This window comes from Schistocerca piceifrons, chromosome 1, assembly GCF_021461385.2.
Source record: "Schistocerca piceifrons isolate TAMUIC-IGC-003096 chromosome 1, iqSchPice1.1, whole genome shotgun sequence".
Taxonomy (NCBI): Eukaryota; Metazoa; Arthropoda; class Insecta; order Orthoptera; family Acrididae; genus Schistocerca; species Schistocerca piceifrons.
In genome coordinates, this window is record NC_060138.1 from 874,410,353 (window position 1) to 874,424,094 (window position 13,742).

General features: G+C 41.7%; 1 protein-coding gene across 1 annotated transcript in view; it reads right to left on the bottom strand.

Annotated features, from left to right (window-relative positions):
* Positions 1-13,742, bottom strand: part of LOC124716304 — a 141,181-nt gene that overhangs the window by 51,828 nt on the left and 75,611 nt on the right. The window contains exons 4-5 of the mRNA XM_047243163.1: positions 12,585-12,641; positions 9,697-9,759 (exon numbers count right to left, since the gene is read on the bottom strand). Of these exons, the coding sequence (XP_047099119.1) occupies positions 9,697-9,759; positions 12,585-12,641 (120 nt within the window). The remainder of the gene's footprint in view (positions 1-9,696; positions 9,760-12,584; positions 12,642-13,742) is intronic.

The window sequence follows — 13,742 nt, forward strand, 5'->3', positions numbered from 1 at the left end:
ACGGACGTGCGGACGCAAAAACAAAGCACTCAGTCTTATTTCGAACAGACAAGGGACTGCTACAAATGGAGGAGGGTTGCTTGATCTGCACTCCAGGAAGTTACATTGATGGACAGCATACAGTGGACTGCCAGGTAAGACCCAAGGGAGGACCAAGAAGAGTTTCCTATTGTGCATCAGCCCCAGGAATTTTGTAGTTTCAACAAATGGAAGAGCAACAGGCCCAAGATGTAAAGATGGTGGGAGAAACCAATTGTGCCGCCAGAAATTCATACAGATGGTTTTGTCAGTGGAAAAACGAAAGCCATTGTCGATGCTCCAGGAGCAAATATGATCAAAACATAGGTGTAGATACTGCTCAGTGAAGCAGTTCCATGGAGAACTGCAACAGATTGCAAAATCATGAACAAAAAGGAAGCCGGAGATGCCCGGTGGGAGACAACACTCAAGATGGAACCCTTAGGCACACCGTTTTCCTAGATAAAGGTGCCCGACAAGGCAGAACCCACACGCACCTTGAGAACTCTTGTCTTTTAAAAATTCCTGAAGGAAACGGGGCAGGCGGCCACGGAAGTCCCACATGTAGAGGGTGCGGGGATACCAGTTCTCTGGCAGGTGTTGTAGGCCTTCTCCATATCAAAAAATATGGTCACAATCTGGGATTTCCGCAGGAAACCATTCATGACATGGGTGGACAAATTGATGACATAGTGAACTGCAGAACAGCGCACTCTAAGTCCACACTGTGCAGTGGTTAGTAAACTGCAAAACTTGAGCCACCATACCAGCCGGCATGAATCACCTTGTAAACACAGCTGGTGAGAGCGATGGGGCTTAGGTACGGGTATGATGGTGGCTTCACGACAGCGTGTGGGAAATGTGCCCTTTGCCCAGATGTGGTTGTAAGTAGTAAGCAGAAAAGTGCTTGTCCCCAAGAGGTGCTGCAACATCTGGATGTGGACAGCATCTGGGCCTGGGGTGGAGCATCAGAATGAACTGAGAGCATGATATAGCTCCCTCATAGTACTCACGATTCTGGGAAGATAAGGGTATCACCTGAGCGGCCTCTGCTCGTTTCCGATGGAAAAAGGTAAGTTTATAGTGGGAAAAGCTCAAAATTTCCGCAAAATGGCGGCCCAAGGTGTTGGAGATAGCAAAAGGGTCCACGATGATTTCATCTGCTACTGTCAGGCCGGGAATTGGGGAATGGATCTTGGTCCCAGAGAGCCATCGGAGATTGGCCCTCACAACAGAGGAAGGGTGGAAGGGTGAATGAAATCCAGCTATCTTTTTTGCTATCCCAAAGAACGCGAAAATGTGCGTGCATCCATTTATAATGAATGCAGTTTGCCATCGTAGGATAACAGTTAAAAAGGTAGAGTGCACATCTGCGTGAATTGCGTCACGGCATGCCTCAGTCCACGTAGGGACTGGGACACGGTATGGTAAAGTGAAAGTGCGAGGAATGGACGTTCTGCAGCGGTAAGGATAATGTTTGTAAGATATTGCATCTGGTCATCACAACTGGGGAAATCTTGTTCTTCGAACTTTGCCAGGGAGGGGTAAAGCCTTCAGTCAGCCGTAGTACACTGCCATTTAGGTGTGCACACAGGTGGGGTAGGAGTCAGCAAACGGATAGCACATGGGAAATGGTCACTCAAGTAGGTGTCAGAAAGAACAGACCACTCGAGACCATGGGCAAGTTGGGTAGTGCAGAAGGAAATATGGATCATCCTGTGTTAAGGCAGAATAGGTGAAGTTGATTAAGGAGGTCAGCCAAGAGGGTACCTCTCTTAACAGGTTCTGGGAGAACACCAAAGGGGACGATGTGCATTTTCTGGGAGAACACCAAAGGGGACGATGTGCATTAAAGTCACCAAGTAGTAGAAAGGGGTGAGGTAGCTGCCCAATAAGCTGAAGGAAACCTGCCCTGGTGACATCAAATGACAAAGGGATATAAATGGTGCAAAGGGAAAAAGTCAAGTGAGGAAGGGAACAGCGAATTGCAACAGCTTGAAGATGGATAGTCAGGGAAAAGGGGATGACTGTGAGGATCAACCCAAATAAGCAGAGTGACTCCCCTACAAGATGGAATGTCGTCCTCAGGAGGAAGGTCAAAACGGACCAGGAAGAGTGAGAAAGCTCAAGCGGTCGTGAGGACGCAATTTTGTCTCCTGAAGGCAGAGTACAAGGGGACAGTGCGATGCTAAAAACAGCTACAAATCCTCTTTGTGGGATCAAAGGCTGTGAACATTCCATTGGAGGAGAGTCATGATGATGAAAAAATGAAGGAATGTCACCTCAGTGGCTGCCGAGCGCCAGCCTGTGAAGACTCACTGCTACAGGGCACAGAAGCAGGAGGATCCTGCTACACGAAGTCCACAGAAGCGTCAGTTTTCTTGTGCTGTCAGTCTGTGGAGTCCAATGCAGAGAAACGGCATAGTGGTCGGCCGGGCGAAGGTATCACATGGTGACACTGGTGAAGAGGCTCTTCAGGTCGGCGAAGGAGAAGACTGAAACTTCCTGGCAGATTAAAACTGTGTGCCCGACCGAGACTCGAACTCGGGACCTTTGCCTTTCGCGGGCAAGTGCTCTACCAACTGAGCTACCGAAGCACGACTCACGCCCGGTACTCACAGCTTTACTTCTGCCAGTACCTCGTCTCCTACCTTCCAAACTTTACAGAAGCTCTCCTGCGTACCTAGCAGAACTAGCACTCCTGAAAGAAAGGATATTGCGGAGACATGGCTTAGCCACAGCCTGGGGGATGTTTCCAGAATGAGATTTTTCACTCTGCAGCGGAGTGTGCGCTGATATGAAACTTCCTGGCAGATTAAAACTGTGTGCCCAACCGAGACTCGAACTCGGGACCTTTGCCTTTCGCGGGCAAGTGCTCTACCAACTGAGCTACCGAAGCACGACTCACGCCCGGTACTCACAGCTTTACTTCTGCCAGTACCTCGTCTCCTACCTTCCAAACTTTACAGAAGCTCTCCTGCGTACCTTGCAGAACTAGCACTCCTGAAAGAAAGGATATTGCGGAGACATGGCTTAGCCACAGCCTGGGGGATGTTTCCAGAATGAGATTTTTCACTCTGCAGCGGAGTGTGCGCTGATATGAAACTTCCTGGAAGATTAAAACTGTGTGCCCGACCGAGACTCGAACTCGGGACCTTTGCCTTTCGCGGGCAAGTGCTCTACCAACGCAGGAGAGCTTCTGTAAAGTTTGGAAGGTAGGAGACGAGGTACTGGCAGAAGTAAAGCTGTGAGTACCGGGCGTGAGTCGTGCTTCGGTAGCTCAGTTGGTAGAGCACTTGCCCGCGAAAGGCAAAGGTCCCGAGTTCGAGTCTCGGTCGGGCACACAGTTTTAATCTGCCAGGAAGTTTCATATCAGCGCACACTCCGCTGCAGAGTGAAAAATCTCATGAAGGAGAAGACTGTTTATGTTTGCTGGACTTCTTTGAGCCTTTCTGGTTAGCAAAGGAAGACAACAGTATTTTGGCTGGAGGGATGCAGGAAGTCTTCATGAGTACTGCTTCTGTCCTTTCTGGCCTGCCGGGTTGTGTAGCTGGTGGCTTCACTCCTTGAGGTGACGGCTTGGCACTGGGCGATTCCACAACCTCAGAGATGAATTTGAGGTCGCATGTCTGCATGTCCTTCATGGAATGAGATACGGCAAGAACAGAACTATATGCGCCAGACGGTGGAAAGCAGGGTTTGCGACTATCCAGTAACTTGCAAAAAACCTGGTAAGGCGCTTTTTCCCTTACATGAATCTACAGGACTGCCCGCTTATCAACAAGATACATGGGACAATCTCGAGAGGAAGCAGCATGGTTGCCATTGCAGTTGATGCAGCAGGGAGACAGAGGCGGACAATCGCCTTCGTGCACATCCCTACCACAGGTTGCATATTTGGCTGGGTGTCGATAAGACGTTCTAGTGTGTTTTAAACTGGTAGCAGCGCTTTAGATTCAGAATGTATGGTAGGACTGTGTGAATTTCATAGCCTGCTTTGATCTTGGACGGAAGCACCATTCTATCAAATGTGAGAAAGAAAGAGCGCGTGTTGCACTAAGGAGGAATCTACCTTTTTCATCACCTGATGGACGGCAATGACTCCCTGATCAGAGTTGTGACTGGATCTCAGCCTCGGCTAGACTGTCGAGCAGTCTTGTGTAAATAACACCATGGGAAGAATTCAAAGTTCTATGGGGCTCGACACGGACAGGACAGCTGAGGAGAAGTGAGCGGCAAGCAGTTGTTGTGCTTGAGAACCAGAAGTAGTCTCCAAAAGGAAAGTGCCATTCCGCAAACGAGAGCAGGATATCACAGGGCTGGCAATTTCATCAACACCTTTCTGAATAATAAACGGATTTACCGTAGCAAAGGACTGACTGTCTTCAGTACGTGAAACCACGAGGAACCGTGGTGCAGCTGGAAGGGTCTTTGAATCGTTAGCTTCATTCAGTTTACATTTCGTAGACATTGACTCATTGTGACAAAATCCCCCATGATTGCCAGTGTCTCCGATGGCATGCTATTTCCAACTGGGGGCTCCTGTCACATGGGGGTGCACCTGCCATAGGTGATTGTCCACACCTCAGGTCACACCTCCCAAACACCTGAAAGGGATCAATCGGCAATTTGGGAAAGTAGCGCAGTCCACACCCCATGTGATGCAGGCAAGGAAGCAGAGCACTTTAAGCTTCTGAATGCAACTAATCTTTAGTTGAGGAATGTAGGGCAACCAAGTCATCTTTTTATGAGGAAGGAGGCCCAGGAAACGGGATTGTGCAACAGCTTCCAAACACTGAGTATAAAAATCGAGATCTGGGTCAGGATGGACCACGGTACGACAACAAAAATACATGACCTGTGTTTTTCCAGGAGAGAATCAGAAACCATGAGAAAGGGTTCACACTGACTAGTCTGATGGCATTCAACTGAAGCTACTGAGTGAGAGCTGTACCAAAAGCAAAAGTCATTGACATAAAGGGGATGAACTGCAGTTAGTAACCCATTGATAGTGATGTGAAGTGTGATACTCAGGACAGTGGTATGTGGGACACTGTTCCCTTGGACCTATGGAGAGCTGAGTGATGTACGAACTTGAACTGAGAAAAATCGATGGGATCCAAACTGATGAATAAAAATCAACAGGGAGTGCCAAAAGCTCATCATGGTGTGAAAGTAAAATGTGAAGGTGTGAAAGTAAAATGCGAGGGCGTGAAAGTAAAATGCGAGGGCGTGAAAGTAAAATGCGAGGGCGTGAAAGTAAAATGCGAGGGCGTGAAAGTAAAATGCGAGGGCGTGAAAGTAAAATGCGAGGGCGTGAAAGTAAAATGCGAGGGCGTGAAAGTAAAATGCGAGGGCGTGAAAGTAAAATGCGAGGGTGTAAAAGTAAAATGTGAGGGTGTAAAAGTAAAATGTGAGGGTGCCAAGTGGTGTCATATGCCTTATATAGGTCAAAAAGGATGCAATGAAGTGCTGACACTTAGAAAAATGCCTGTTGGAATGCTGTTTACCGGACCAGATGGTCATTTGTGGCTCTGATACGAGGACAAAATGCCCTGAGACATGAGAGACCAGCACAGTCTGCAGGTAACGATCATTTCCAGAAGTGTGCAGAGCACATTAGCAAGGCTTAATAAGTCGGTAACAGTAGAGAAACATTGGGTTTTTGCCTGGTTTAATGATTGGGAAGATGAAACTACCTCACCACTGCGAAAGGAAGACACCTTTGGGGCAAATACAGCTCTCCTTAATCTATATCATATGATGCAAACTGTGTTCTTTCCAACAAGAGTGCAGGGGAACAGTAGCACAACAACTGACAATATTTTTTGTTCATTTTCATTACTAGTGGGGCACCCTGCTAGCAAAAAGGTGAATGGCCTTTCAGACCATGATGCACAAATTTTATCACTAAAAGGCTTTTGTGCTCAATCACATGTTAAATAAAACTATAAACTACTCAGAAAAATTAATCCAGTTGCAACAGACCTTTCTAAACCTCTTTAAGGAACAAGAGCAGCAGGGTATATAAGTGCCAATAACCTAGAAAATAAATATAATGCTTTCCTCGACACATTTCTCATCCTCTTTTGAAGTTTCTCTCCACTAGAATGTTCAAAACAGGGTACTAGCACTAACAAGCAGCCTGGGTGGCTGACTAGGGCCGTAAGAATATGTAGAACAAAGTGGGAGTAACACCAAAATGTTAGAAACAGTCACAACCGAGTTACAGCAGCCCAATAAAAACAATACTGTAAGGTGCTTAAAAATGTTATCAGGATTGCAAAAAGTATGTGACACACAATAGAATAGCTAATTATCATGACAAAAATAAAACCATATGGTCAGTCAAGCAGGAAATGTGTGGTCAGTAGCACCAGGTTGAGAATATAAATTCAGTGCGTAGTAGATATGTTTCAGTTACTGATAAGTCAGTTATATGTACAGTATTTAATAATCATTTTCTGGATATAGCAGGTGAACCAAATAGAAGCTTGGTTCCTACAGGGAATCACATAACTGTCGTAGAAAATAACTTTCCAAGACGTTTTCCAAGATATTCTTCCATGATACTGATAAGAGGGAGATTGAGTCAATAATTAAATCACTGAAGACTAAGGACTCCCATTGATATGACGAGGTCTCTAGCAGGATACTAAAATACTGTTCTGCTTATGTTAGACCAGTACTTCACCGTATCTGTAGCTTTTCCTTTTGGAATGGTCAATTTCCTGACCTATTAAAATGCTCAGTAGTGATGCCACCTTTGCTAAAAATCAAGAAAGAATAACGTAGAAAATTTTAGATGTACTTTGAAGGCATCTGCATTTGCTAAAGTTATTGAAAAAGCTTCATATACAAGGGTAATTTATCAATTCACATACTTTGCTGTCAAATGTATAGTTTGGTTTTAGAATCGGATTAATGACTGAAAATGCTATTTTCTCTGTAAATGCTAGACTGTGTCTTCTTTGATTTAACTAAATTGTTTGTGTTCATAACAAAATATTATTGCAGAAGTTGGACTATTGTGGAATAATGGGAGCAGCTCGCAATTGGTTCAACTCTTACTTTAAGAGCAAACAACAGAAGGTCATTTTCCGCAGTATTGAGAATGGCTACAACGAGCAGTCCCAGTGGGGCACTGGGGGGTGGTGCCCCAAGGGTTGGTGCTGTGGCCGCTGCTGTTTCTTATTAATATGAATGATATGCATTCCAGTGTGACAGGTGATTGTAAAATGTTCCTGTTTGCTGATGACACCAGTTTGGTAGTGAAGGATGTTGTGTACAATTTTGACACATTATAAAATAACGCAGTTCATGAAATAAAGTCATGGCTTGCAGAAAATAAATTGACGCTAAATCACATCAAGACTCAGATTTTACAATTTCTAACAAACAATTCAGCAAAACAGTCATTTTGATTCACAGAATGGACATACGTCTAATGAGACTGAACAGTTCAAATTCCTAGGTATTCAGACAGAGAGCTGTAGTGAAAAGCCCAGGTTCAGGATCTTGTTCAAAAACTAAATGTTGCATTATTTACCATAAGAAAAGTATCTGAAATATGTGATGGTTCAACAGGAAAAGTAGTCTACTTCGCTTATGACACATGGTACAAATTTTTGGTGCAGCTCTTCCAATTCAAAAAGGGTCTTTTGGGCTCAGAAATGGGATGTTCGAGCAATATGCTGTTTAAGTTTGCAAAGCTCTTGTGCCGCCTGTTCAGTAGTCTGGGAATTCTGAGACTGGCCTCTGAATACATGTGTTCTTTAATGTCAATTGTTGTCAACAATATCAGCTTATTCCCAAGAATTAGCAGCTTTCACTCAGTTAATACTAGGCAGAAATCCAATCTGCATTGGAACGCACCTCCTTGACTCTTGTGCAGAAAAGCATGCAGTATTCTGCTGCATTCATTTCCAATAAGAAGCCAAAAAAATTCAAAAATCTTAGCACTAATCCACACACTTTCAAATCTAGTCTGAAGAGTTTCCTCACAGCTCACAACTCCTATTCTGTCGCGAATCTCCTGGACATATTAAAAAATTAAACTAATTCTTGTGTTATATGTTGTTGATTATGTACATTTGAACTTATGGTTTGCTGTCTGCAGAGGATATGTATACGTTCCATTTTATCTATAATTACTCCTCTGTTATAATTTCGCATACTGACTAGTTACATGACCATGGAGACTTGCTCCTCAATTAGGTCCTAAAGAACATGACATAAAATAAAATAAACCCTTCACAATTGCGAAGGGAAGACATGTTAAAGGCAAATACAGCTGAAGACCCTGAGTAGATGTAGCTTTTGAATGTTCAGGTAACGAATCATCTGATCAGAAATTGAGTCAGAGCCTGGGGCCGTATTGTGAGATGAGGCAGGAGCCTGAAGCAGTTCCCAGTCAGTGAAAGTTCACGGATTCAGCTTGGTGGGGGTGAAACTTAAGAGAGATGCCTTCAACTTGTCATTTATGCAGCAGAAAGACAGCTAGATATGAAAAGGACACTGGTGTTATTGCAAGGTGTTCAGCAAGAGCCAACACACAGGTACAAATACCACCGTAAAGGACAAGACCCAGAACAGTTGGTCAACATTTCATGTGTAAAATGCCCACAATGACACCACCTACTATGATCAAGCACTCTCCCCATGGTGCCACCCAGCTACAGCAAAGGCCAACTGGTAGGATGGCTATTGCTGGGAGTGCTGTTGCCCAAGGAAGATGGGCATCTACTCCTTGGCATCCATGGGGATGCTAGCAGCTCAATCAACAGTGTGATCCCTGTGTAAGTAATGACCTCACCACATCGGGTTGGGTTGGGTTGTTTTGGAGAAGGAGACCAGACAGCAAAGTCATCGGTCTCATCGGATTAGGGAAGGACAGTGAAGGAAGTCGGCCGTGCCCTTTCAAAGGAACCATCCCGGCCACCACATCGGATTGGCTACTATGTTGGCTTTGAAGTGCAAATAACAGCCTACATAGGTATTTAGAGCAGATGGTGTTTAACAATGTATGCAGTAGGCACTATTTAAGGTGTTCTTTCCAGGTTGGTACACACCAAAGAAAAACCTGCAGAATCCCAGAAGGGGACCACAAGCTACTTTTGTCAAAGGTGTGAAGAAAAGAATATTGCAGTACAGGATAGGAAGTCAGCACTGCAATAGCTTCGGACTCCACGCCCTACGAAAGAGTCGTGAGCCCCCTGAGGGGAGGGGAGGGGACATCAACATGAACAGAAGAAAGGAAAAGACAACATGGAGAGAAGATGAAACAGTACTGGAAGAATAAGAAACAGCAAATAAATAAGAGTAATTTGTTATACGATCCTAGTAGCTCAATACAAAGATAAATAATAAGGACCTAGCAAATAAATTTAACAGAAAGAATACAATGACCTGTCAGGGCCACCAACTCTTCTAATTATTTCAGTCAATAAAAGCATTATCATATAAAGACGTGCATTGAGCTAAGTTCACCAAATCAGAATAACCTCTTTCTCACGTAAAATTTTTAGTTTGCAGTGTGCCAATAAACTTTTATATAGAGGGAAAACATCTTAACTGATTCTTGATCAAAACAAATTTTTAGTGACAATTATCAAGCAAGCCAGGCCTAGTTTATATTTATTAATACTTATCAGAGAAAGTTTTAAAAATAAAACGTACCAGATTTTTTGGTTTTAAAAATGACGCTTTGTAAGTTTCTGATGGTCTTCGTACTGAGGATGGCTAGAAAAGAAATTATAAAGAACAATTTTTTAAAAGTCTAAGTCCTTATAAACTAAATAACAACACATTAAGAATTTCACACGGAATGTAAGAATTTTAGTAAGAACTACACTGGATATTCCCACACAACCATATATGAGTAAAGACTCAACTAAAACTTGTTAAACTACTCAATAATACAGATGAATGTATGAGCGTAATCCCAAAAGTAAGGTCTCTCTATTTTTTTATAAATACAGAACTCTGTTTGTGTGGCAGTTGGTCACACTGTTATGAAGAGTGCTTCATGCGCTGTGTGTAAACATGCGCACGCCATGCTGAGGCGCTCACTCTTGGCTTGGGAGGCGTTGAGAATGGAGCTACCATTGGATGTTACCGCCAAGTGTGAATTGTGCGCAGTCATTTGGTTTCTGAATGCAAAGGGCATTGCACCGATTGAAATCCATCGCCAATTGACGGAAGTGTATCTTGAGTCATGTATGAATGTCAAAAATGTTCGTAAGTGGTGTAGAGAGATTGCAGCTGGTTGGACCGAAATTCGCGACGAACAAAGGAGCGGGAGACTGTCAATTTCTGAAGAGACTGTGTTGAAGGTTGAGCAAAGGATGCGTGAAGATCGGCAGATCACCCTGGATGATCTCTGTATGTTGGTTCCTGAGGTTTCCCGAAGCACCGCTCACAGCATTTTAACAGAAACATTGAACTACTGGAAGGTGTGTGCAAGATGGGTGTCATGCATGTTGACTGAAGACAACATGCAGCAACAAGTTGATGCTTCCTGCGCATTTCTTCATCGCCTTGCAGCTGAACAGGACAACTTTCTGGACTCAATTGTCACGGGTGACGAGAACATTTGACCGGAAAGCGATCCAGCTCCGACGACAAGGTGAAAGAAGAGGTTCATAACTTTCTGAACAGCATGGCGGCAAGCTGGTATGGCATGGGCATACAAAAACTGCCACAGTGTCTACAAAAATGCATTGACACAAATGGTGATTATGTCGAAAAATAGCTAAATGCTCAAGCTGTAAACTGATGTAAACCATTGTAGAAATAAACAGGACTATGTACTTATAAAAAAAAAAATAGGAGACCTTACTTTTGGGATTACCCTCGTATCAACTTTTACTTCTCAACAATGAAACAGGGAAAGACAATTGTCATGAACCTCTTGCTGAAAAACCATATAAAGCCAGTTCAAAAATTTATTTAACAGTACTCAACATGAAAGTCAATGACATAGTTGGCAGTAACAGCCACAGACATAAGCAAATTGATTTAATGTTTTTGGTAGTTTAATTGTAAAATGAAACATTGCATGTGCAATAAAAGATCAATATCAAATTTAAAAAAATAACGGTATGAACATCATCATTAACTAAGCTGTTTACATGCTCAAATATCAAAGAATGCCAAAACACATGTAGAAGTGCACAAGTATGGATTTTTAGTAATGTTGCACCCTGAAAACATGCATTACAGTTTTCACTGAAACACATCCACACTGCTCCTACACGTTTTTCAGTCTTGATCTACTCTTGTTTTGTTACATCATATATATCTTTTCTTACCTCTTTAAATATATATTAAGGATTCGTAATTATGCTTCCACTCTGATTCATTTGTTCCATGTAACCCTTTCACCTGCTCTGTATTGTAGCAACCAGTGACTACTCAGGATTCTCACCATTTCATTATTATTATTATTATTATTATTATTTTTTTCTCTCAGCTTAATTCTTTCAAATTTCATTGCGTCAATAGAAATCTATAGACGTTCATGGATAGGACTAACTTAATGTTTTTAATAAATTGCACAGTATTAGTTTGTCATCACATGTGTTATGCCAAACTATCAAAACTTCTAAAAGTAATGGTGCACTGGCTTTGCACTGGAAGCAATATGCTTGGCAGAATCATTTATAAGCAATGACAAATTATGCTTATATGAACTTGCCAACCCAAGTACTAAATTGGAAATTTTATTACAATTCTATCATGTCAACACACTGATTACGAACCATATGTTGGACGAAGCCTTTAGTGAAAACCACCTGCAAAGTAGCTGATGTACAGAAACTGCAAGCTTCTGCAGTGATGTTTGGGGCAAATGGTAAGCTATTTGTATGCAATTTCCTACTTAAACACCACTTCTTGTTTATTCTGTAACTCGTTCCAACTTTCAATCATGGTGCCACAAACACAGACTTTTCATCTCCACTGGGCTGTAGGGAGTGTCCTAGTCCAGACAACTGCAATACTGTTTACATCATTTCATGAACAGGTTTCAGCAGTCTTGACTGTATCATCACCTAATTTGGAGCAACTCTACCCAAGTGAGATTGCTACATTATCTACAATATCAAAATTTTTGACTATTGAGTTGGATGAGAAAAAAAATAATAAGGGGCAGTTTATATCACTAAATGGAAAGAATGGAATCTCATTCTATGAATGGTAATAGAAGCCATAAGAATCAAAGCTCAAATTTTTAGGGAAATTATTAGTAAAAAGAAGTATCAGATAAGATTTTTCCAATTGCAAAATTCCGTGCTAACAGAACTTCCAGCTAGCACATGTATTTTGCTTACACAGTAGCAGCACAGCAACAGCCAATCTCACCTCACTTTCCTTCAATAAATTTCTTACCCAAAAGAAAATAAAAAAGGACTTCCATGTTTCCCTTTAAGGACATCGGTTTTGTTTATCTCAATGTTCTGAATTTTTCTGTACCCTTGACTTGCAATAAAATATCTTATACACCAGAATATAAAAACAACATTAAAGACTTTGTTACAGTCAATGCTATTATCTAATAGGCTTACCGCATGCTGTGGCAGAACTGCTAATGTCTTTCGAGCAGCTGCCTTGTTTTGAATGTCCTGTAATGAGAAATATGAATGGATTAGGAAAATGAAAAGTTGAAAATATTAAGCAAGTATAAAAGACGAAATTTTTCTATGTTTGATGAGAGCCGTTTGCCTCCCCCCATACTTATCACAAAGATCATGACAATTTAAATAGGAATTACAATGTAGTCTCATTCTACGCTCCTACACCACGGGGAAGAAGACTTGTCCCTGCACCTTCCAGTAAGAGCTGTGGGAACACGAATGAGCACAAACTTAATGTCATGTAGAACAGTTCACTGTCCAAACAATGGAAAATACAGAACGGATGACCCTCTTTGATTTATTTGAAGTAAGTATGCATGTAATATTCATAAAGAGTACCACAATTTTTTTCACATTTTTCTGAGGAAAGGATACTGAGTAATGGGTGGAAAAACAGAGTATTTTTGACTTGCAAAACAATATTGATTTATTCACAACTTCCGTTCTAATTAAGCTGGAACAATGAAACTGAGTCAACTTCAAAGGTCTTTTAAGGGTGTTTCTTATTATATAAAACGTAATTAGTTGAAAATACATATATACATTTTTAAAATAAAAACATTATTGAATCCGTTAAATTTTGCAAAACTATTTTTAAAATTATAAAAAAAATGTGAAAGTTATTTTTTCGTCTACCTATTCTGAAAGTGTCAACTTGGGATGAGCATGAGATCACTATTAAAAGTAATTTTATGTTTATCATTATTGTGTTAAATGTCATTCAGATAGTGAATTGCTTTTATTTTGCTACCTGTGACAATTTTACAAAATCTTAGTTGTAATTATTGCTTGGGCTACAAAATTGTACCTTTCATACAAATAACTATGTTTTAAAGTGTAGCACTAGCTAAATTTCTAACTCAAAATTAATAAATAGACCAACATATCCAAAATATATATCTTAATACAAACAAAAAAACCTCATTTTGAACACTACATAGAAAAGGCTTAAAGATTTGGTGAAAGTCTGCATCTACATACATACTCTGCAAGCCACTGTATGGTGCATGGCGGAGGGTACCCTGCACCACTACTAGTCATTCCTTTTTCTGTTCCACTTGCAAACAGAGCGAGGAAAAAAATGACTAT